Source organism: Notolepis coatsorum, assembly GCF_963971535.1.
Source record: "Notolepis coatsorum genome assembly, chromosome: 4".
NCBI lineage: Eukaryota > Metazoa > Chordata > Actinopteri > Aulopiformes > Paralepididae > Notolepis > Notolepis coatsorum.
Genome location: NC_140168.1, coordinates 157,608,486 through 157,635,202, shown reverse-complemented (window position 1 = coordinate 157,635,202; position 26,717 = coordinate 157,608,486). Strand labels below are relative to the sequence as shown.

General features: G+C 42.6%; 1 protein-coding gene across 1 annotated transcript; it reads right to left on the bottom strand.

Moving 5' to 3' along the window:
• Positions 1-337: 337 nt before the first annotated feature.
• LOC311227790 (protein THEM6-like) lies at positions 338-26,338 on the bottom strand. Its single transcript, XM_084313601.1, has 3 exons — positions 26,258-26,338; positions 25,139-25,643; positions 338-1,728 (listed from the first exon to the last, which is right to left on the bottom strand). Exons 2-3 carry the CDS (start codon positions 25,637-25,639, stop codon positions 1,621-1,623), a joined length of 609 nt encoding a protein of 202 aa, XP_084169727.1. The 5' UTR covers positions 25,640-25,643; positions 26,258-26,338; the 3' UTR covers positions 338-1,620.
• Between the last annotated feature and the right edge of the window lie 379 nt (positions 26,339-26,717).

Genomic DNA, 26,717 nt, shown 5'->3' with positions numbered 1-26,717 from the left:
TAGAATAACTACGCAGAAAACAAACGTCAGCTGATGAACTGATAAGGGAACCCGAAAAAGAACAGCATAAAGAAAACCACGAAACTTCGCCACTGTTTCGTGCATCAAAGGACAAAGCGAACACTTTCCAGCTTTCCTCCCATTATGCCTTTTGAAATCAGCAGTGACTGAAAAGCTGTGCGTGGCTACATATCCACCAGGGGGCGACATTACAACTGGGAAAGGATGAGCACAATTTGTTCCATTTCAGAATTCCATTATTCTAGTGATCAGTGCCAAGCCAACATAAAGTCATCATTTAAGCGCTGCACCAGTTTTCAATGCATTATTTATTAAAAATGCATTTAAATAATTAACACACATGAAATCAAAGTATAATATATGAAACCATTTGAATAAATTATATTTAAATAGCAAAATAACAATTTGAAAATAAATAGTCAACATATATTTTAAAATGTACATTTTCACCATCAATCAATTCCACAAGCTTCACTTTCAGTGCATTGATAAAACTCTGGACACACGTACAACTATTATAAATAATATCTATAAATACTTTCAGAAATGCCGATACATTACTTTGGTCACAAACAAGAAGCTTTGGTGCATTAAAGGGCAGGTTAGGGATTTTGAGAAGTCTTATCTTAAGGATAAAAAAACAAGTGTCGAATGCTGAACAGTTTTTACGACAGTGTTGTAATGAGAAAATGGCAGACGGCTTCTCTTGGTGTAAGAACACCTTCACGGTCGAGTCAGACCAAATGCAAAACCTTACATACAACCCGCCCTTTAAGTGCGTGTTAACCCAAATCAGACACGCAATATAATACCGATTAAGAAATCCCTTCAAATGATATGTGTCCATGCCAGATAAATGATAGTAGGAAGTCAAAATAAGCTTAATTAATATTAGCAATTTCTCCAATTGTCTGTTTGTTTTGGGCTACCTTGTGCGTTGCAGAGGGACAAATCTAATGGAATACTTGTACTCTTCCGGTCCATTCAGGTAATTTATGACTACATTTTGCAAAAAGTAATTGTTATAACTCACGTCAGTGTGAACTACCTTTAAATATGATCAACAGGCACACAAAACTCAAGCCTGTTTCAAAAACATGCACTGATGTCAATGTAAGATTTCCTTGTGTTCCACATGCTTATCCAAAGTTAGGATTTGCCTAATAATAACAAAGGTCTGTAAAAGTCAATAATCAATGCATGGTCAGGTCATCTATAAGCTACATGGAGTTTGTTCCCTATATTCTTGTACCCACTTGCGTCTGAAGTGCAAATCATTCATCATCGTTTTGACTCTTATCGAATCAAGGCCATCTCAAATTTTACCCATCCCTTGTATCCCAGTGCATACAGTACATTTCATAACATGGGATATTTCAGAGTTCAAGTATTCATTCAGCCATCTTAAGTAGTTCTGCTCATGCCATACAGAGAATAGACAGCCCAGTAGGGGGTGGACTGATAAAGATGGGTCACATGAAGTCTTGGGGAATGGAACTAGAGAGTTTCACTGCATGTGCGTATGTGTGTGTGTGCGTGCGTGCAATGACATGTCGGGGTGACTACTGGTCCAGAGGCAGGGTGTCCTGGGACGGGGCCTCACTTGCTCTTCTCCTCCAGCCCACTTTCGGCTCTCAGGGCCAGGCTGCTGGCTGAGATGAAGCTGATCCAGTGCTGCAGGTCCTCGGGAAACTCGGGGCACTCGACCTGCAAAACACACACACACATTTTAAGAGCTTTATTTGTGTTCACATTTTAGACAAAGAGCCTTGAACACAAACCATAACCAATACTCCCCAAGATGTAGCACTGAACGGCACAAGAAGTCCTTCATTCCAACAGCCATCAGACTTTATAATTCATCACTGTGCCTCACTGCATCACTGAGCACAGGGTGACGGTAACATCTTCCTGGACTTTTACTTTTAGACCTTCATAGTACAATTTTATACTTACTGTATATTCTGGATATTTGTACTGTATATTTTATATTAGAATGTAACATAAGAAATGTTATATTAGTATATTTTATATTAGAATATAACATAGGAAATGTATATCCCGGACCATCTTTTATTGTTAGGCTTATTCTTATTCGTGACTTTGTTTTTGTCTACCTAAATGTTTACGGTTTACTGTGAGCCATTTGTAGTGCCAAATTTCCCTAGAGATGAATAAAGTATTTCTATTCTATTCTATAATTGATGCACAAAACAATGGAATCTCAACCATTCCAGTAAACAGCCACCGTATATACTGTAGCTGCCCTGTTGGACAGGAATGCTCCAGCCCATCAAACACAATCTAGTAACTGGATCACACTAGTCCACAGACTAGTACAGGACTTGGCAGGACAGCATTCTCTTATGCAGCTCCAAAGTCCTGGAATGACATTCAGTCAAATTTCCTTACGGAATTTAAATGTCTGATTTAATTTCTCTATGATTCATGTTGTAACTGTTTTTAACTGATTGCACTGCACATTGTTTTGTTGTTTTATTTTGTTGTACACTCAGTTCTGTAAATGAGGTGGCCTCACCTCAGAGCTCACCTGAGTATAAATAAAGGTTTCAATCAATCATTTACATTTAGTCATTTAGCTGACGCTTTTATCCAAAGCGACTTACAAGTTCTGTATGACAAGTCATCAGGAAGGGTACAACTCTATCAGCTGAGTAACAATGTTCATCAAAGTGTTGAGTGCTACAGTGTAGGTTAGTTTATTAGGACAAGTGCATGACAGTAAGGTTAGTTAGTTAGGGTTAGATTTTTTTTATTTTATTTTTCTTATTTCAGATAATGTTTGAAGAAGCGAGTCTTTAGTCGACGGCGAAAGATTGGACGGGCTTCGGCTGTCCTAACTGGGGTGGGTAGTTAATTCCACCATTGTGGGGCAAGGACTGAGAATAGGCGACTTCTCTTTGATGACCCTCCCGGAGCTTGGATAGGAGTAGGTCTGAGGCGGCCAGAAGATGCAGAGCGTAGGGGTCTTGAGGGTGTGTAGATAGAGACCATTGACCGGAGGTAGGTGGGAGCGGTTCCCTTTGCCGCACAGTATGACAGGTCGACGGCCTTGAAGCGGATTCGTGCAGAAATGGAGCCAGTGCAGGTCCCTAAGAAGTGGGGGCCGACTTCGGTAGGTTTGAGATCAGGCGGGCCACTGCGTTCTGAATGAGTTGAAGAGGCTTGGTGGCAGTGGCCAGGAGGCCAGCAAGCAGTGCGTTGCAGTAGTCGAGGCAGGAGATGACTGTTGATTGGACAAGGAGTACAATCTCAGTACAACACGTGTATCTAGTCTAATGAGTACAGGAAGCAGCGTCTCCTCCAAATGTGTCCACAAGGAATGGTCACCGGATCCTTCAGTACGTCCAGACAGTTGAATTGGTCCTTGTCGAGGACTAATCCAGCCTGTGCCATTTTCCAAAACAATATTGACATGGAAATGGGAAAATTAAAGGGAGTCTTCCAGCGGCCTTTTTGTTTACAGGAAATGAAGTAAGTGGGAGTGGCCTGTAGGTCGTCACATAAGGCATGGTTAGAACTACGCAGAAAACAAATGCCAGCTGATGAACTGATAAGGGAACCTGAAAATTAACAGCATAAAGAAAACCACGAAACTTCGCCACTGCATCAAAGGACAAAGGTCCAAATGTGGTGACTGCCAGTTATCACAGATTTAGAGCAGAACTTTGCCTTCGCTTTTGGCTTTTTGCGCTTTGCTCCTGCCACCTGCAGGCTTCCAAATAATAAACACCAAACATTTACATTTGTACCCAAGCTGTGTAACAGCATCCTTGAGCAGTTGGTACTTTACAACTGTGGTAAGAAATGCCTCTTCCAGACTGTTGTGTGGGTGTGTTTGTATCCTGTGTTCATATCCTGATCGGTGTCTCCAGTGTGATGTGTGGTGTCTAGGTGTAGTTCCTTGTATTGTTCCTGTAGTCCTTTGTCGTTTCCCTCCCAGGTGTATCCATTTGTAATCAGGCCAGGTGTTTCTTGTTCTCGTCATCCCCTTGTGAATATCTGTTCTCTCTCGTGTGTATGTGGAGGCTGATCCTGTCTGCACAGTCCTGTCAATTGTTTGTTATAATTTGTATGTTATTTCTTCACCTTCAAACCATGGTAAATATAATTAAACATATTTTTGTTACTTTGGCTACCGTTTCGTGTTGTTATGTTACATTGATACAAGACAATGAGCACTTTATACTAATCAATGGTAATGTAACAGACTATAATCAAAAGTGCATCCTACTTCTAAAATGGTGACTTCTCTACTGTCCTCATCAGAGTCAGAGATTTGATTTGCCATGTATGGACGAATCCACATTGGAATACAGGTACAGAGCAACACTGTCTACAACTAAACCAATACAGGAGCAGAGCAGAAACAGTACAACAAAGAAAAACATGGACGGTATGAAAAAACACAGTATAAAAGGACAAATGCTAAGGACACAACATCATAGTAAAGTGCATAATGCATAGAGGCACAATTTACAGTAAAAGTGCATATAATCAAAGTGCGAGTTGTAGTACTCGAGTCAGAGTCCTGGGCCCTATTCCCCGTACCTGGTTCAACTAAGTCGATCAAAAGTCCCATTATCCAGATTCAATTAACCCGATGTTTGAATCCGGGCTTTCCCTGTTCCTCGAATGCTAGTCTCGTTAATTCGAACCAGACTTGATACTCAGGATAATTGCGAGCGGACGCCTCACCTGAAAAGACAGCAGGTGTCGATCGCAGAAATCCTGATTTTCTAACGGCATTGATTGATTGATTTAAAACTTTACTAACAGATTGCAGACTGGGTACAATACAGTACGGCTCAATAGCCTCGCCGACAAGTTAAATGCATAATCTATAGGCACATTTTAAGTCTCTTATTACCCCAATCAATCAGATTATATTTATTTAAATGTGCCTGCTGGCAATAGGCTTAATGGAATGAATAATCGAATGAGATCTTGCTAGCGAAAATTATTATTTCAACTCTTTCAGAATAAGTATACAAAAACAAGCCCAAAGAATATATCTAATTTATACGAATTAATAGATACATGAGGATATCTGTAGCCTACTGTATGCGCTTACAGTAGGCATCATGTAATATAATAAATACATTGTTCCTAAAGTTCAGGCCGCGACCCCCCCGAAATAAAGGTGTCAGAGAGCGGCGACCCCCACTATTATGTGGTTGAAACATGCAAACGTTCACACGCACACATATGCATCATCCCTGTACCAAAGAAACCCTCCCCAACATGTCTCAATGACTACAGACCGGTGGCACTCACCTCTGTGGCCATGAAATGTTTCGAGAGGCTGGTCAAGGATCACATTTGTGCCTCCCAGTGATATGGACCCCATGCAATTTGCATACAGGCCAAACAGGTCCACTGACGATGCAGTCTCCCAGGCAGCGTTTCCGTTAGCCGGTAATTACCGGTTTTTGACCGGCAAAATCTGTTGAAGTCCGACTTATTTAATATCTCCGGTCTTAATGTCCGGTGAAAATAATTCCCTGAGTCTAAGCACAATTTGATTATTTGAATTGTATTAAAATAGGCTAAAATTAAATAGCCTATGCGATGAACGAAACGATCATTACATTTGTTTCCTCGTTGCTTCTAATAATGACAACGACGTTGTCAGCGAGAGCTTAGTGCTGGGTGTGCGAGTGCATGTGAAGCTGCAGAGCCAGAGAGGCAACGGCACAATGCAGTATTCCATCAGTACTCCAATTCGGCCATTTTCAGCCAATGTTGGGTGGGGGGCGCTGTTGTGCGGTTCCCAGAAAAGAGCCAATAACAGCTGAATGAGCTTCTCTGCAGCGCCATACTCTTTGCAAATAAGTTGTTGCGAGGTGGAGAGAGTCGTCACGCAAACCACGATAATGTTGCCGCCTCTCTGCTTTCTCAGTTCTTCGCTTGATATAATTAATACAAATGTCCAATATAACGGAATTCGTTAGCTCATAAAAATGTGATTATAACAGACTGCTGTTTATTGTCGGACCGACTGCCCACATACGCGGTCTATTTTAGTTCAAGTCAGCAGCAGCACGGAGTATCGAGGGACTTATTTTATTTGGAATATATTAATTAATGACTGTATACGCAAAAGTAGCCTAGTTTTAAGTAATAATATTATAAATCTACATGCCTTGAGGATGACATTCTTTATTCTAAACTATGACCGGAATTAATCTCATTTGTCCGGTAGATTGAAATCTTGCAGGTCACGGAGACCGACAACAATTTTTTCTAACGGAAACCCTGCTCCCAGGTACTGCACAGCACCCTCTCTCACTCACCTTGACCGCTAGAATGGGGGCTATGTGAGACTGTTGTTCATTGACTACAGCTCAGCGTTCAACACCATAGTCCCCACCAGACTGGTGGACAAGCTGATCGAGCTGGGTCTGAGCTCCGCTCTGAGCGCCTGGATACTGGACTTTGAGCGAAAGGCCCCAGGCGGTCAGGGTGGGGGGTCAGACCTCCAACACCATCACCCTGAGCATCGGGTCCCCCCAGGGCTGTGTTCTGAGCCCCCTGCTGTACTCACTATACACACACGACTGTGTGGCCAAGTTCAGCTCCAACTCCATAGTGAAGTTTGCGGACGACACAGTGGTGGTGGGGCTGATCTCGGACAACGACGAGAAGGCCTACCGGGAGGAGGTTGAGGTACTGGAACGCTGGTGCCAGGACAACAGCCTGCTCCTGAACATTGGTAAAACCAAGGAGCTGATCGTGGATTATAGGAGAGGACAGCAGGAGACACACACACCACTGAGGATAAACGGGGCTACCGTGGACAGGGTGAGCAGCTTTAAGTACCTGGGGGTCCACATCTCAGAGGATCTGACATGGTCAACAACTCAACACACATAGACTCAGTCGTAAAAAAGGCGAAGCAGCGCCTCTACCACCTGAGACAGTTAAGGAAGTTCAGAGTATCTGGGAAGATACTCCAGTCCTTCTACTCTGGAGCTGTAGAGAGCATCTTGACTGGAAACATCACTGCCTGGTATGGAAACAGCACGGCACAGGACAAGAAGGCCCTACAGCAGGGCTATTCAACTGGCGGCCCGCGGGCCAGATCCGGCCCGCGGGATGATTCTGACCGGCCCGCCAAAGATTACATGATAATAAAAAAAAATAAAAAATAATAAAAAAAAAAGATTTGATGAATTTGACATGTCCAGAGAATTGATGCATTTTGTGAGCAACCCATTTGCCAATGTAGCTGCTATTTCCACAAAAGGACAAGAGTTCCTTGCATCACTTCACATTGATGAAGGTCTCCTGCAACTTGAAATAATTGACATGCAAGCATCATCTGCTCTGAAGCAGGCACTTGAGAATGAATCCACCACAACATTTTGGATAAAGTGTATTCATGTCAAGACATTCCCCAAAATAAAAACGCTGGCAATATCTGTGCTAACAATGTTTGGCTCAACATACACCTGTGAATCCAGTTTCTCTCACATGAATGCCATTAAAACAAGCAACCGTGCCCCTTGACAAATGAGCATTTGCATCACTGTTTGCGGGTAGCCCTCACTTCCTATGAACCCTCTTTCTCTGCCATTGCCCAGTCAAATAAGTGCAATCGCTCTCATTAGATGTGTGTATGCAGGGGCGTAGCTGGGGGGGGGGGGGGTAGCTTAGGATGATTCCAAGGACTGGGGGGGGGGGGCCAACATTTTTTTTTTTTTTTTTTATACTAGACATCACTCACGTGTATTATTGATGCTCTCATTGATACTATGTTTGTTTCTGAAGTGTGTGTGTGTGTGTGTGTGTGTGTGTGTGTGTGTATATAGAGAGAGAGGGGGGGCTTTGGTAGACTATTGCATTGGTCCATTCATTGAAGATGAACGCAATGCGACATCCTTTACTAGGCTCACCCACCAACAGTGCAGGTGCTGAACTGCTGATCCGAATGTATAGGTAAAAACCATATTATGCGTTTATCAATAAAAAAATTGCCAAACAAAATTCCGCTTGCGCGCTTACGCACGCTCGCATTCACTGGGGGCCTACAAATAAATTCTTTCATGGGGCCCAGAATCTGGAGCTACACCCCTGTGTGTATGTAGGCTAGGCCTGTCTGCCCCCCACCCCCCTGATGTTTGAGAGTTAAGAGTGGACAATAAGTGCTAATAAGATGCTGTGATTTGCTGTTGTTGCACAGACATGAAGCACTTTTTCATAAGCTCAGCTGCACTATAAATGTGTTTTTTTGTTCAAGTGTTGATGTTAGAATGTTCAGATGCACATCATGCACTTTTTTGTTTTTTATTTTATTTTTATATTGAAATGTTGAAGAGGAGATGTTGCAGTTGTTGCACAGTCATAAATGAAGCACTTTCTGCAGGAGATGTTGCAGATGTGGCACATAAATGAAGCACTTTTTTTTGAAAAGTATACTACTTTTGCAATGTAGTTAAATAAAAGTTGTGAAAATGTGGTTGCGTGTTGTGTCAAGTGTACATATATTCATAGCACGGGGAGGCGCCGTGGCAGTCCGGCCCCTGGCCCCTTGGGTTTCTGACAATGTGGCCCCCTGAACAATTTAGTTGAATAGCCCTGCCCTACAGAGAGTGGTGCGCTCAGCCGAGCGTACCACGGGTATTGCACTACCACCCCTGCAGGTTCTATACAACAAGAGGTGCAAATCCAGAGCCTGCAGAATAATGAAAGACCCACACCACCCCAACAACAGCCTGTTCATGCTGCTGAGGTCAGGCAGACGCCTGCGAACCCCAGCTACTAGGACAGAGAGGCTTCGGCTCAGCTTCTTCCCCCAGGCCATCAGAGCCTTGAACACTGAACTCTACACACACAAGCACACACACGACACACACACTGTACACGCTCACACACTAGCAGCCACTTTAACATGAGCAAGCACACACTCATGCTGCACACGCCCACACTTATGGCCACTAAGGAAAGGTCACTTTAAAAATAGTATAGCATAACCTGAGATTGTATAAAATATGTAAATAACTATGTACAAATACCAATATGCCCTACTATGTTACTTGTTTATTGCACAATGTTGTTTTATTGGATTCTATTATATGTTGTTACTACTGTATTGCACATCGTTGCGGGCAAGACCACCCGCATTTCATTGTATACTTGTATGCCGTGACAAATAAAACTCTTGACTTGACTTGATGCATTGGAGGCTTTTCACACGCACAATAACTACACAAAATAACACAATAATCAAACAACCATAAAATGAATACATATAGCGTGTTTCATTTAGAAGGCTATAATGTTCAACTCACCTAATGAGATGGATGGGCATATGTCCAGTCTGGGTTTAATTTGAGACAGCGACTCGGAGATCATCCTCCACATTCATTCAGACGTGATCTGTACTTTTTTTTTATATAAGTCAATGCAGATAATGTTTTTTCGAATAGGTAGGTATAGCTGTGCGTATTCCCCCTCAATAGACCTGTCGCTAAACCACGCCCCAAATAGAATTTGTCCAATCATATCACAGCAAAAATCCTAGCTTGGAGAATAGTCGGACAACAAGAGAAAACCCATTTGTGGCGCATCAAACCAGACGGCTGTGATCGAAACCACTGTGAAGAGTTCAGTTTATATGTTATTATCTACCTAATATCCGATGGTGAAACGCTGTGCGTGGGGTAGTGTTGTCAAAAATATCGAAGTATCGATACATATCGATACTGAATATTTAAAACGGCTTCGATACTCATTTCCCGAAGTACCGATACTTTCTGCAGTATCGGTACCAGCTGGCGAGTGTTCTACCGCAAGTTGTTGACGTGCTGTTCAGAGCGCTCAGCGCGCTTGCCCCCCGGCTCCTCCGAGTCCAGCCCTCCCCCTCACAGAGTCACAGAGAGCCGTCTTCTTCAGTTAGTAAACAAACATTTTAGCTGAAGATGGTAAATGCAGAGCCTCCGCAACTTGTGCTTGTGGATAAAGAAAACAGCAGAAGTGCTGTTTGGAGGTACTTCGGGTTTCAAGTAAACAACGAAGGACAAGCTACAAATGCCCCAATGATATTTGCAAGCGGTGTTAGCAGTGCCAGCGCCGATCTCCATAAAGAAATTAAAGAGGTTCGTGACAGCTGCTCTTTCAACGTCACTGTGACTGAAGCATTAAACCATTAACTCTAGTTTAATACATGATACGTTGTCTACTGATGGCGCATACTATAAACAGCTGATTCGTTGTAACGTTACAGCTACCAGCTAACGTTAGCTACTGCTAGCAGTTAGCTCCCTTAGCTTAGCTGGCCACCGTTATAATTACTGCATGGAAACGGAGTAACGTTAACGTGTAAACGTTATGTCGAGGTCATACAATACTACAGTCGACATAAGGTTAACGTTACCCCGTTTCCATCAAGTGTTTAAATAGCAGCAATCTTGTTGAAAATGTAACGTTACTAAAATGCTCCGAGCATAGTCTCTCTCTCTCTACCTCTCTCTCTCTATCTACCGCTACCTCTCTCTCTCTCTCTCTCTATCGCTACCTCTCTCTCTCTATCTACCGCTACCTCTCTCTCTCTCTCTCTCTCTCTCTCTCTCTCTCTCTCTCTCGTTATCTTTAAATAAAAACGAAACTGTTACTAACTGTAATATAAACAGTTCAGTTTGTCAGGTACATGCAACACAGATTTAAGGCTGAGCCCGAACGTTCGAACGTTCGTTCGTTACGCTGACATTCGGACTTTAATTAATAGGTTCGAACGTTCGGTGAAAAAAAAATAAAGGATGCGCACAGGGTTGAGGTGATGTGAATGCGAGGCGCTCGGCTCAACCAGTATGGTCTGCCGGGCTGCAGCGGGATACTATTTCTCAACCAGAGCTCTATTTTGATTGACAGGCGATTCTGCCAATTACGTCACACCGCTTGCACCCGCCTCTGCTGTTACCACCAATCGGCAAGCCTCAACAGACTTACCGTAGCTACCGGGGAGCCGTAGTTAGCTCCCCGCCGAGGAAGTAATCGGTAACAAGGTTTCCGTAGGTGAACCTGCAGATTAGGATCATTAATGAATACCATCCTTTTTCGGCCACGGAGCGCGAGCTTCATGGCGGGAGGTGGTTGCGTTGGAAACAACAGCAGGCGCACGGTGGACAGACCCATCCACCGTCTACCTCTGAACGGTGGTAGGGCGGACGGGCGGCAGGCGTGTTGGGAGCCCGGCCGTTCTGAGGTAGACTGTGGATGGGTCTGTTGAGCCGAGGCGTGCGCCTCTCCTCCCGGCTCCCCTCCCCGTCGACCAAGAGTGAATACCTGTTATTGAACGTGTAACACTAACTATATAACGTTAATGCCACAAAACGAATGCATTTGTTTATCTAGCCCCTTACGTGACTGCAAGGGCTATTGTTTATCATACTTTGATTCAGTAGCTTGTTTATTTTCTTCTGAGTGCTTTGTTTAATTACATGTTTACATGAACAGCCACCACTGTAAACAACATGTTTTTCACCAATAGACTATGCAATGCCGCCCTCCGTAGGATCTATAATAATACAATAAAAAAAAAAGTATTATTAAAAAAATGAAAAAAAAATGTATTAAACATTTTTTTTATTAAAAAATTTAAAAAAACGAACGTTCGAACGTTCGTTCGATAAACCCTGGCGAACGTTCGAACCCTAAAAACAGGGTTCGGGCTCAGCCTTACACAGATTACAGTGTTTACATCTGTCTGCTTGAGAAAATACCATGTTCTGCATTTGCAATAAAAATGATTGAAGTGAGATGAAGTTATTTTTAAATGTGTGATCTAAAGATAAACAAAGGGTTTTAAAATTGTTATATTTATCTTCTCTTATAGTACCAGAGAGAAGCTAAATTTAAAGCTAAATGTTATATAAAAAAAAAAATTTAAAAAAAATTTAAAAAAATTATATATCGAAATAATATCGAAGTATCGATACTTTTCAAGGTATCGTATCGAAGTCGAAATTCCAGTATCGTGACAACACTAACGTGGGGTACCTGTAATTCGGACACCAGGTACCCTGAAAGACTGGATGGAGGAGTATATTTCATACCTTTCCCGAAGCCCAAAACGAAAACTAGAGAAATGCAAGCGATGGATGTTGTGTCGTCGACCACATACACAACTGAATGTGAATACCATTACCAAGGACACTTGTGTTTGCTCAAAGGTAAGGTCAATTCATAAAGACATAATATTTCAAGTTTCAAGTTTCTTTAATAGTTGTCATACAGAAGTACAGAATACTTTTATACAAAATGCTTCTTACTGTTATGCTCCAGAGACTGCAAGACAAGATAAGTATGAAATAAAATAACATAGTATAGCATGTAAATTAGAAGTAAAAAAAGGTCAGTGTTCAGTATACATATGTACAATGTTCAATGCAGAATAGACGTAACTGAGTTACCATATAATATACAATACTATGCAGTGTACTAATATACAATACTATAGTGCAAGGCAGAAATGGGATGAGGTGCAATTTAGGTACAATTTACAGTAGGTGTACGAGTTGTAGTGCAAATCCTTTATCAATAAATATAAAGTGTGTTTGTGTGATCTAAAGTGTGGAGAGTGGGTGCTGCAGTGTGTTGTTTGTTTAAGTGAGTGTGTGCGTGTGGGTGTGTGTGCTGTGTGCATTTGATGGTTGTTGCATAGTGTTTATTGTTCGTTTAGCAGCCTGATGGCCTGGGGATAGAAGCTTCTTCTGAGTCTTTCTGTGCTCGCCTTAAGACTCCGGTATCGCTTGCCTGACCGCAGCAGTTCAAAGAGGCAGTTGTTCGGGTGGCTCGAGTCCTTAATAATTCTCTTAGCTGTCCCCCTGCACCGCTTGTTGTAAATGTTCTGGAGGGTGGGAAGCCCCCCTCCAATTGTGCGTTCGGCTGAACGTGTCACTCTTTGTAGTCTGCTACGGTCTTGTGCAGTGCTATTCCCAAACCAGGCGGTGATGTTGCCAGTCAGGATGCTCTCTATTGTACATGAGTAGAAGTTCCTAAGGATCTTCTGACTGACTTGGAACTTCCTTTGACGGCATGTATTAGAAACGTAGACCAAACTATTAGTTTGCTAACGTTTGACTTTGACTGCGAACTAGCTATCGTATATCCAGCCCAGTTAGCTAACGTTAGCAGCTAGCTAACGTTAGCTGCCAACATGTAACGATACCGCAGATATTTCTGCATCATAAGGTTAGCTTTCTGCATCATAACGTGAGCCTTCTGTATCATAAGGTTCGCTTTCTGCATCATAACGTGAGCCTTCTGTATCATAAGGTTAGCTTTCTGCATCATAACGTGAGCCTTCTGTATCATAAGGTTAGCTTTCTGCATCATAACGTCAGCAACGTTACCGCAAGCCAGGTGCATAACAGTGGAAATGATGACCAACAAGGACAGTTATAGATGTAATGTAGTGACCACCATTGATAGTATAAAATAAAGAACTGGCTAACAGACAACAGAATACTAATAACATGAATACTACATGCACTAAGAATGCTCGATGCACTTCAGATGCCATAGTGCCACTTGAAACCAGTAACAACAGGGACAACAATGTAAACAGTAAATAGGTCCTGGACTTTTCGTTTTATCCCTGACAAGGCAAACACAAATGTTGATCTGTCAAAGTTGTTATGTTTGTTGTCAATAAAATCCACTTTGAGCTGCATTTTATGTATGAAAGATGCTCCATAAATGAACTATTATTATCTGTCTATGCTTAGCTAATACTCAGCTTTTTGTGTTTTTTTCACAGAATGAGGTGTGCTGGAGATGTTACTGCCCTCACAGAGACGACACAGGTCAACCCAAGACAGGACATGAGTGACAATGAAAGAGGTCTGATTTATGTTTTTGGACTAAAGTGAGCATCATGGAATGTGTGCAGCTTTACAATCATGTCATGGATGAACTGAATATATTAACTGAATAATATCCCTCTCTCCTCATTCACCTCTCCCCCTCATCCCTCTCTCCTCATTCACATCTCCCCCTCATACCTCTCCCCTTATCCATCACCCCTCTCTCCTTATCCATCATCCAGGGATTAAAGCAAAAAAATAATCTCCTGACCGAATTTCAGGCCAAGTCATATTCTTATTTTAATCTCCACTGTATTTTTTTTAATAGCGTTAGCGTTTTAAGGGAGCCTACTTGTACTTGTTGTCCTGACTGTGACTATATACCCTACTGTTGTGGTTGTTGTGCCAGGCAGGGAGGCTGTGTGCTGGAGAGCGTGAATGCAAGTCTTGTGGCTAGCTTCTGATTGATGGCGAGCTAGCACCCCTTTCCCATTACTTTGAACCATGAACTAAACGGCTTGTTATCATACAAACAAGGGACTAAACACGTTTCACAATTATGCCACAACAACAATGGACAGTCTCCTCCCCACCGTTTGTATATATTTTTTACCACCCACCCACCCCCTCCTAATGTAGTCTCCTCCTCATCATATGTATATATTTACTGTTAGGATCTCTGGGTAACAGTACTGTATATTTGCATATCATATGAGACAAATGTAACAGTACAATACTATACCTGTAAGTCATGTATGTCCCTATGTCATAAATGTCATGATGTCATGTATGTTGTGTATGTCATAAATGTCACTATGAATTGAAAATGGGGGACCCTGATGATGTAAACAAGACAAACATCTTTCTCTGGTCTGCATCCCCTTAACAATTGTGTGTATTGCTACTGGATTTACCAGTGAAAACTTTATTTAATACACGAGACCCTCTTCTTGGGACCAAGTAAGGTTTTGTCGATAATCCAATGTACAGTTACCCCACCCGCCTACCCAACCACCTCCAATGTACCACCCCACCTACCCAACCTCCTCCAATGTATATACTCTCTTTTTTAGACTATTTTTGTATCACAAACAATACTGTATTTGTAAATCTGGTATGTCATAAATGTATAGATGTAGCAGTACTGTCTATCTGTATGTCATATATGTTATGATGAATTGAAAATAGGGGACCCTGATGTAAACAAGACGAAAGTATTTCTCTGGTCTGCATCCCCTTAACAATTGTGTGTATTGAGCCGTACTGTATTGTACCCATTCTGCAATTCTGTTAATAAAATGTTCAATCAATCAATCAATATTTAACAGATTGCAGAATGGGTACAATACAGTATGGCTCAATACACACAATTGTTAAGGGGATGCAGACCAGAGAAAGACGTTTGTCTTGTTTACATCATCAGGGTCCCCCATTTTCAATTCATAGTGACATTTATGGCATAGGGACATACTACAGTCTACAGGTATATTATAGTACTGTTACATTTGTGACATATACGATATGCAAATATACAGTAATGTTACCCATATATCCTGACAGAGATTATACATATGATGGGGAGGAGAGAGGAGACTGTACATTAGGAGGGGGTGGGTGGGTGGGAGAAAATATACAGTACTGTTACCCATAGATCCTAACAGAGATTATATACATGATATGATGGGGAGGAGACTGTACATTAGGAGGGGGTGGGTGGGAGAGAAATATACAGTACTGTTACCCATAGATCCTAACAGAGATTATATACATATGAGGAGACCGTACATTAGGAGGGGATGGTAGAAAAAAGATATACGGTGGGGAGAGAATATACGGTGGGGAGGAGACTGTCTACAGATACTAGAGCCATATGAAATCCGCGATCACGGAATCGCGGACGGAATCGCGGAATTGAGCAATAAAAATGGAATCAACTGTAAATTAAAAAAAAAATATTAAAAAAAATTATATATATATATTTTTTTAATATGTTGTGGGACTTGTACAGCACTGTGTTCAACTTTGTCAGTGCTGTAAAGTTTAAACCTTTTTAAATCTTAGACAAACAAAACACTTTGCTTTCATGAAATATTGTAAGCCATCATTTGAGGCTTTATAAAAGCAGCACAATGAACACAAATCTGTCAGTGCCGAGTCCGACCTCATCTTAAATAACAAACAGCATTGCTTGTTGTAGTTAACAAAGAGAGGCAGAGTTGATTTTGCAAAAAAATATATATATATCATTTATATTTTTATATTTTTTAATCAAATTTTATTTTCATATTCGAATCCCATGCCCATCGAACGAAGCTTCGAAGTATTTAAGACAGCCCTATTAAATGGACTGTTATATCTTATTAAATTGTGGACATTTATTCATTCCCACTTATTAGACACTATTTCTGATGGTAAAATGAGCGTACAAAGCAAAATACAGAATTCTGAAATATTAAAACGGAAAAAACGGAATTTGGGAAAAAATTAAATGGAATTTGGAAAAAAATAAAACGGATTTCATATGGCTCTAACAGATACACCTGTGTGATGTTGCTACGGAGTTAAGCTAATAAACTTATACTCACAACCACAGCAGGGGACTCACGTATTGTACTGTGAAGTAACACGACAATGACAAACGTGTTGTTTTGACATAGTTGCGGCACACGGAACAAGTTAACAACTCACCACTACAGCCCCCAGTAGCGCTGCCTAGCCAGTCTCTTCAAACATCCTCTCCTCTCCTCTTTAAACTTTATTTTGTTAGGTGGTCCCGCTGATCCTTTTCATCTGAGAAACCCACGGTGGGTTTTCTTTTTAGTGGCCGGCTTACTCCTTCCATTTGAGCGAGCAGCGTAATCCTGTCTCTCGAGTCGCTGAGTGATGATATTTGGCGCCTCTGATTGGCTCAATTTTGTTTCAATGTGTATGCATCTACAAATCATATTATACCAGGTAGCCAATTCCGTCAGACTGCAAATCAAATGGACGGATCTCCCCAATCAAATTGACGGAAATCCGTCTGGAGACGGAACGCTTTAATGCATGATCACCCCTCTCTCCTCCCCTCTTACTCCAGATGAGGAGTGCCGGCCTGTGGGCACCAGGCTCCCCCAATGGAAGGTGGACATTACTAGAAAGCTAAACAGAATGCTTAAGGCCCTGTTTAGACGGAAACGCTAGCAGGTGAATCCGCAAAAATATTTTTTCGGATGTGCCTTTCGTTTATACGGAAACAGCGTTTTTACGGGGTGAAACCGCAAAAAAGTGAGACTACCTTCCAGGGTGGAATTCCTAGAAACGATAAACCTTTGCACTATCATCTAAACTGTCAAACCGCATAAAATGATGATGAAAGGGTTGTCACGGCTCTCGTTGTGCGTACTGCTTACATCACAGGCATGCGCCAGTAGCCTAGAAGCGTAAACAAAGCATGTCTGATTCTATCCATGGCGATCACCTGAAGGCTACATTGGCAGTACTTTTAAATACACAAGAATCTGTCCCGCGGCTATCACAACTATTAGTATGACTGGAGCCACTGTCTGTGAGTGACTCTGCTTTGGTCCAATCACATTCCCCACCCACAGTCTGCGAATCAGAGGCAGAGTAGGGCGGGTCTTCACAGCACGTCATGTGACATATGCGCCAATCGTGTGACAGCGGGGCTGTCGTCTCGAGTCGTTACAGCCTCGTCTGCACGGAGAATTCCATCCCAAAACACTAGTCTAAACGCAAAATAAAAAGTGAGACCGCAAGATGACTTTTGAGGTTTCTGTTCAGACTCTCTCCGTCTAAACGTAGCCTCAATAGGAATGGTAAGAGGTTCTAGAAGGTTCTACTATGACATCATCACCAACGTTCCAGAATGATCGGGCAGGACTAAGGTTCTAGAATGTACTGCCATGACATCATCACACACGTTCCAGAATGTTCGGGCGGCACAAATTTTCAATAGGTTTGTGGGTGAATTATGTACCATTACAATCACTACAGTACTGTATTAAGTTTCAAAAGTAAAAGTACATATTCTATAGGGTGTTCTTGTATTTCAGTGCATTCAACCCTCGATTGACCTGAAGGTTGTTAACACTTTGAATGCCACGAGGTGGCGCCAGAGGTAGCGCTCCAATGCCACCATCGGCGCCAATGTTACGCTTAATATCGCCTAATCTATGTTTTAAATTATGGCTATGTGTCTAATCTGCCCGTCGCTTATCAAAGAATCCTTTTCCAGTCAGTGCTGTCAAGGCAGATTGGTTTTTTATCGCTTAAAGCCCAACCTCCAGGTTAAACCCTACTGATCAATTATGGGTAGTTTACATCATTGGTATATAATTTCATTATTTATTTTTTTCCATTTGACACCGGAAATGCCACTCTGAAAGAGTTAAAAAGGTTCACGCACGAATAACATGCACGCGCGAATCAAAAAAGCTTATCAAACGCCGACGTCGCAACAGGTCAACAGGTGCATATTAATGAGCCGAATCTAAAAGCTTATCAGACACTAGCACCTAGCACGGCCGTGACGTCACTTCAGGAAACGTATGCCTTATGTCCGTCCGGGTCATAGTACTAGATCAATGGTGGCTCACTCGGTGCATCACAGTTAGCCTATATCTCCGCCGTCCCTGCTACACGCAGTCGGGACCACTACACTCACTGACGTTAGCCTATAGCCCGCCGTCCCTGCGGGTGGTTCTCTCCTCTTTGTGTGCCCCCGTCCCCGCGGAGGAGCTTGTGGACTCGACGGCGACCGCGGCCGCGGGGCGCCGGAGCCCACAGCGCTAGTTAGCTCATAGCTATCGTGTAACACTAGCCTTTGCGGGCTCGGGCGCCCTGCGGCTGCCGCCGCCGTCGCGTCCATGGGCCCCCCCGGCAGGGCACCCGTGGGGACGGGTCGGGGTGTACAGAGAGGAGAGAACCATTTTGGGTCGGCCGTTCATGCCGGCCAGCGAGCCGGATGTCGGGATATGTTGTTAGAACAATAGCTACCAAGCTAAGCTATGTTATCTACTAACGTTATAAACACAATATGTGTACAACGACACAATGATTTACATTATTACAAATATGGTAACGTGGTTGTGGCTTTTACAAATAGTGGTTAGCTTTAGAGATGGATGGATGGCTATAATCACGGAGCAATAGTGAGGTGAAACAGATACATTTCCATTCGGCTAGTAGTAGCAAGCATATATCTATGGTAGCAAGGCTCTCTGCCTGCCACTAGCTGTGTGACTCTCAGCGCCCCCTGGTGAGCCCCTGTTGTCCTGCACCTGTTGTGACGATTACACACGCACGGTATGAACCATTGATTAAAATATGCACATGCGTGGTGATTGTGTTGGGCAGACAAAATGTTTGATAAAAACACTAAAACTGGGTCAATTTCAATACTTTTTCCCCCCTTCTTCATGAAAGCCACTGTTGGCCTAGTCCACATTGTTTATTGAACAAAAATACAACGTGGAGGTTGACCTTTAATTTCCTTTTGAGAGCATTTTGAAAAGCACCCGTTTTGAGGTAAAAAACAGTTCATTCTAGACCATTCTATGATAATCGTCTTTTACTGGAATATTCCAGAACGTTGATATTCGTCCGCCTATTTATGAATCGTTTTCAAATAAATGCTAGATGATCAATATTATACGTGCACGCAAGCACATTCGAGCCGCGCACGGATAATCGCCGTGTTCATTTCCTCTTGGACTTTTACAGTGAAACCGAAAGAGCCCATTTCACAAAACAGCCTATATCTTCAACAAAATTAGTCTGATTATCCTAACACTGATAACATAGATTCCTTACCTGACATCAGATGGTATCCAACTGGTATATTCCAATTCCTGATCACCATTCGAAAAAATCGATAAGTGTATGGATCCAACGTGTGTACAGTGCAGTACATGATTCCGCGGGGATGAGAGGCTCCAGAATGAACTGTGGTAACCCCGGCTGCATCAGTGGACTGGAAAATGTGGAGTACAGGATTTTTTCCCCCATCCATTTTCATTGAGTCCATTCCAAAATCCCTTATGTCATCTGGGAGACGATAGGGGGCGCTTTTTTCCACATCTGATCGCCGGCGGCGCTCGGGTATACTCGGGTAGGCTCGCGTGATGCAATATGATTTCAGATCGCTAAAAAAAAAAAAAAAAAAAGATTCAGAGAAATCTCGTGAGTGGCTTTCAACATAACTATCGGAAACCCGAGATATCTCGTGTGTGGCAGTGAAAGTGTTAAAGTGGTCCAGTTATGCTGCTCTGTGTCCCTCAGATTGCTGGTTTACAATGTTAAAGTACTTAATCTTCATCAACAGTTGCTGATATTGCAAATGTCAACAGACCAGGCTATTAATCCATAATGGAGGTACTAGAAGAATATAATGTTAAATTACCATAGATGTATCACAACAACACATGATATTGTTCGCTATTCCAGTTTATATCGTACATCCATTTGTGTAACTGTAAATCCATGTATATTTATTGTATATATTAAAAATAGTGGCTATTTATGTACACTTTAGTTGTGGGTTTTCTTTTCTAATCAGAGTGATCTATCTTGAGAATGTGTTGTATATGCATTTATTTATATTTATATTAAATATAACTTATACTTAGTGTTATAAGAAAAGCTATGTCCTGACCTGTACCCATTTACTGTGATTTACAGGTATTTTGGTAAATTGGTATTTTTATCCAAAGCGCTTTACAATTTGTTTCTCACATCTTACCCATTCACTCACACATTCACACACCGACGGTGGAGGCAACCATGCAAGGTGCCAACCTGCTCATCAGTGTCTTGCTCAAGGACACTTCGACACGCTGCCCGGGAGGAGCGAGAATCAAAACGGGAACCTCCGGATTACCAGACGACTGCTCTACTCCCAAGCCACTGTCGCCCCCTAGGTCTATTTTATTATTAGGTATTTTTACTTTGGTCTCTATCACTAATCTCTATACATTTATAGTTAGTGTAATCAATCATTTGACCTGATGTACACTAGAATGTGCAGCATACCATTCTCTGACGTCTCACCCCTTTATGGAGGAGGATTGTTGGCAAGTGACAGCTCTCACTTTTTTTCCTCATTCTAGTGACTAGTGACACAACTGTCGGGTCTAGCTCGTATACTGCGTTGGACCACTAGCCTTAAACTAAATGTATCAGCAATAGTAGTAATCATGGATTATCATCAAGTTCTTGTAATCTTCAATCAAGTCAACTGTAAGTAATGCTTGAGACGTTATCTATAGCTAATGCTTGCATCACCATGGAGGTCTAAGGTAAATGTGTATCTCATGAACGTACTTTTCCACTGCATATTGTAACCCTCTGTCTGCTTCTAGATGAAATATTTGTGTTATCTTTAAAAAACAAGTCTATTACCTGCTGTGGTAAATCTCCAGCGGCCTAGCCCCTTTCGTGACTGTGAAGCAAGGCTGCAGCCATCGTCAACGAGAGTCATTCACGGTCGGCTTTGTGTCAGAGTTTTCAAAGGGGGCGTGGCTTAGCGATAGGTCTATTGATATCTAGTCGGCATCGGAGGTGGGCAGCGAGCTGGGACGCATTCTCCATCAGAAACAGGCGCGCCTCATCCCGCAGCTCAAACAGGTGTCGTGCAGTATGTAGGAAATCCATAGGCTGAATATGATTTATTATCAACATTTTAGGTCTATTATTTTACATGTCAAACGCATTTCTTTTACCAGTTTAACACTTTGAGTGCCACGGACGTGTTTTGTCGTTAGTTCATGCCGACCTTTGAGTGCCCCCGACGCTATATACCGTTTGTTTGTCTTTTTTTATTATTGTTGGCGATTTGAATTCATATTTCATCAATCGAGCATCGGGTTAGTGCTGCAGAGTCTCTCCGAGCTCAATTGGGAAGATACCGCCCCCTATCGTCTCTCCCTGTGTAACTGCACCCCATTACTTTACACTGACGAAGGGGGGGTGGCCAGTTTCCTCATTTTACTTTTCCCTCAAGCCAACTGAAGAATCCATTGTGCTCGCCGGCCCGGAAAACGTGTGGATTATGTATTTACAGTACCCAACACTAATCAATAAGCGTGATCGATATTTGAAATGGCGATCAGGAATTGGAATAATCTTTTTGGATAACATCTGATCTAAGGTAAGGAATCTATTTTACCAGTCTTAGGATAATCAGAGCTATTTTCACAGAGATATAAGCGTTTGCCCTATGTGTGTGTGTGTGGCTGTGCGAGCGATCAGGAAATGAGATAATCGATATTTCAGCCCGCTTCTATAGCGTGCATAAGTACACATATACTATCGATAATCTAGCGTTTATTTGAAAACGATTCATAAATAGGCAGAAAAATGACCGTTTGTGTATTCCAGAATATTCCAGTAAATGCCTTTTATCACTGAATCTTTATATTTTCCTTGAAAATGAGGGATTTTCAAAATGCTATAAAACGGAAATGAAACGATTAAAAAAAATCCGTTTCGACAATGTTGACTGCAAACAAGTCATTGATAAACGACGGGCAGATTAGACACATAGCCATAATTTAAGACAGAGATTATGCGTTCACGACGCGATCATTGAAGTGGGTGCTGGCATTCAACCACGTTTTACCATGTTAATGGCCAGTAATCAAAGTGTTAATGTATTTAATTGTTTTTAATTATAGGCCTATTTCACACATTCTGGAAATCATCTCGCAAAAACATTATTCAGAATGGTATAATGGGATCAAAGAGCACCTACGGGAGGCTGCAATTCGAAACTGGCCCCCATAAAATGTCCAAACACTCCCTCCCACCCACCCACCCCCTCCCAATGTACAGTTTCCTCCCCCTCGTATGTATATATTTTCTGTTAGGATCTCTGTTTAACAGTACTGTATATTTGCATATCTTGTATGTCACAAATGTAACAGTACTGTATATCTGTATGTCATGCATGTCATAAATGTCATGATATATATCTGTATATTGTGTATGTCATAAATGTCATTATGAATTGAAAATGGGGGACCCTGATGTAAACGAGACAAAAGTCTTTCTCTGGGTCTGCATCCCCTTAACAATTGTGTGTATTGAGCCGTACTGTATTGTACCCCATTCTGCAATCTGTTAATAAAGTTTCCAATCAATCAATCTCTGAGGAAGAGAGCTGCCATTTTGTTCCGAGGGAGTGGCCAGCTTATATCCAGCTAACTCAACTAAACCTGCTCTGGAGCAGGTTCAAATTTTTCGATCTGTTGCCATAGTGATTTAGACAATCACGCGTTGGGGAACCGAAAGATCTGGCTTACGTCAAGTTATCCTGAAAATTATCCGGCTAACTCAGTTAGCCAGGTACGAGGAACAGGGCCCTGGACTGATTTTCAGGACTCGTGACTCGACTTGGACTTGAGCACTGATGACTCTGACTTGGACTCAAGCATTGACTGCATTCGGACTCGGAAGGTGCAGACGAGCACTCAGACTTGTTATTTGATTTTTTTTTGTAATAGGCCCTAATAATTTGGCATAAGATATTGATGGCTAGTGCATTTGTTTGGCTATTGTGTCACAAAGTAAATAAACTCCCTTTGAAATGGTGGCCACTGTGTAATTTGTTTAATGTAGACCTTTTTTTTTATATATATATATTTGTATGTCAGCTATTTGACTGCCAAAGTGGAGTGGACTCAACCGTGACGACTTGGACTCGGACTAGGGTAAAGGAGACTCTACTACAACACTGGTCCTCATCAACAAAAACAACCCATCTGGTGTATTAGCTGTAACATAGCTGTAACTCGAGTATTAGCTGTAACACACACGCAGTTAACACTTTAACTGCCACACGAGATTTCTCTGATTTTTTTTTTTTTTTAAGCGATCTGAAATCATATTGCATCACGCGAGCCTACCCGAGTATACACGAGCACCGCCGGAGATCATATGTGGAAAAAAGCGCCCCCTATCATCTTTCAGATGACATAAGGGATTTTGGAATGGACTCAATGAAAATGGATGGGGAAAAAATTCCGGTACTCCACATTTTCCAGTCCACTGATCCAGCCGGGGTTACCACAGTTCATTCTGGAGCCTCTGAGCCCCGCTGATCATGGAGTTCTACTGTATCGCGTTGGATCTATACACTTATCGATTTTTTCGAATGGTGATCAGGAATTGGAATATACCAGTTGGATACCATCTGATGTCAGGTAAGGACTCTGTTATCAGTGTTAGGATAATCAGACTAATTTTGATGAAGTTATAAGCTGTTTTGTGAAATGGGCTCTTTCGGTTTCACTGTAAAAGTCCAAGAGGAAATCAACGCAGCGATTATCCGTGCGCGGCCCGAATGTGCTTGCGTGCACGTATAATATTGATCATCTAGCGTTTATTTGAAAACTATTCATAAAAAGGCCGACGAATATCAACGTTGTGGAATATTCCAGTAAAAGACGATTTTCATAGAATGGTCCAGAATGGGCTGTTTTTTATCTCAAAACGGGTGCTTTTCTAAATGCTCTGAAACGGAAATGACGCGATAAAAAACCAATCTGCCTTGACAGCACTGACTGGAAAATAGTCTTTGATAATGCGATGGGCAGATTAGACACATAGCCATAATTTAAAACATAGATTAGGCGATATTAAGGTTAACATTGGCGCCGATGGTGGCATTCAGGGGGTAAAAAGGAAAACCCGGCGTGGCACTCAAAGTGTTAACAGACTAATAACACAGCCCCCAACTAGAGATGTACCCCAACATACAGTATTCATCTCCGCCCCATGTTTTTCTTTTTTTATCCACTTTTTCTCCTTATTATTCTATTTTTCTCCCATCCCAATTTCACCTCGCCAATTCTCCCCTCCCCTGCCTTGAACGTTGCTAGACTATGCCTCCCACTGGTCGGCTGCAGTGAGGACCAAGCCTGGCATCACGTGTCCCCTCCGGTACACGAGGAGGCAGCTGTCGCATCTTTTCACCTGAACAGCGCAATCTCTCGGTGGCGAGGAGTAACGCGTGGGAGGCTCACGCTGCCCCAGATACTTAATGATTCTGCTGTACAGGCGCACCAACCGACCTGTAGGAGTCGCTGTCCACAACGTCCAATCCCCACCCACCGACTTTCCCACCCTCTAACACTGCCAATTGTGTTAGTATGACGGCCACTCGGCCAGCCAAGCCGGTAGCAACGCCGAGAGCTGGGCTCGATACCAGCATCTCCTGCGTTAGTGGCGAGAGCCTTGCCCACTGCGCCACTCAGCTGCCCTCTCCACCCCATGTTGTTGTTGCGTACCTTTCTCTTGCACACAAACTCGATGATCTGCTCTGGGCTGCTGCGCACAACGTTCTGTCTGCAGAGCATGACCGCGGAGATGAAGCCGTCACTCTTGGACACGAATCGCTGCTCCAGGTAGAAGGCTTTCTCGTCCCAGCCCACCACCCGCGTTCGAATCTCGAAGGGCTCCCGGAACGCCAACGAGCGCCGATAGCGGATGGTCGAGGCCCCCACCACCATCTTGGCCCCCAGTTTGCGAGAGGCCATGAAAAGGCCGTTCCGCATGTAATGGTGGAACCTGGCAAAGTCACACTCCCGCAGGTACCGGGAGTTGTTCATGTGGCCCATGTAGTCCAGGTCGTGGGGGAGGACCATTCCATCGACACTCTGCTCGGCCAGAATGTCCCGTATTCGAGGTTGAAACCACGCCTGGATAAACACTTGGGCCCCTCGTAGGAAGTACCATACGTCCAGGTTGCAGAAGAGCAGCAGCAGGGCCCCCAGTACTAGCAGCAACATCTCTCTATAATACAACACACAGTATCAATCTGTATTAGGCTACTACAGTTCAGATAGTAAGCAATTATAGCCAGCTTTATGCTGACATAGCATCACTAGTATTGGCATCTTCATCCAATGTAATACTGTATGACCATGTACTATATATTATTCATGTATTAAAAAATGCTTCTGTATTTTAAAATGTCAATACACTCAGAAACCTAATTTTTTTTTAGCAATGGGCAGCTATGACCTCATCAATGACAAATAATGCAAGAGGTCAGTGCTCCTTCAGTCGTTGGCTTGGCAACGTTAATGTATTCAGCAAGACATCCATAATAACGAATAATGACATTCGCGTTATCACCCATTTCAACCGACTTAAAAGGATTCGGAAGCCAAGGCTATGCTATTCAAATGGATGGATGGGACGTTGCTATGCTGCTGCTGCTAGCCGTGTCCGTTACCGTTAGCCTAACGTTAGCTGTAGTTGGCCTAGTAGTCGGACCTTGCTCATTCTGAAGCAGGCGATGCGCTACTCAGACTCTCACTGTCCCCACCTTATGTCAGCGTTTACAAATAATATTTACTTTCGGAAAACCATCTTTAAATCCATATGTATTATTATGTACTCACTGTACTTTCCGAAGACAGTGCTAGCTACCATGGGTTGCGCTGCAAGCTGCAACTTGAAGAAGCCGGTCGATTGACTGCATTTCCTACTTCCTGGCCGGTAACTAAACCCTTTCCATTGGCCGATTTTATGACGTGCTTTTGCATTTGCTGACTAATAAGACCTCAATGGGTGAGTGAGTGAATGACAACTTTATTTAACAGATTGCAGAATGGGTACAATACAGTACGGCTCAATACACACAATTGTTAAGGGGATGCAGACCAGAGAAAGACGTTTGTCTTGTTTACATCAGGGTCCCCCATTTTCAATTCAGTGACATTTATGACATACACAACATAATATGACATCATGACATTTATGGCATAGGGACATACATGACATACAGGTATATACTATAGTGTCGTATTCGATTTAAAGAGAATAATCATTCAGGACGAGGAGATTACATTAAGATGTTTA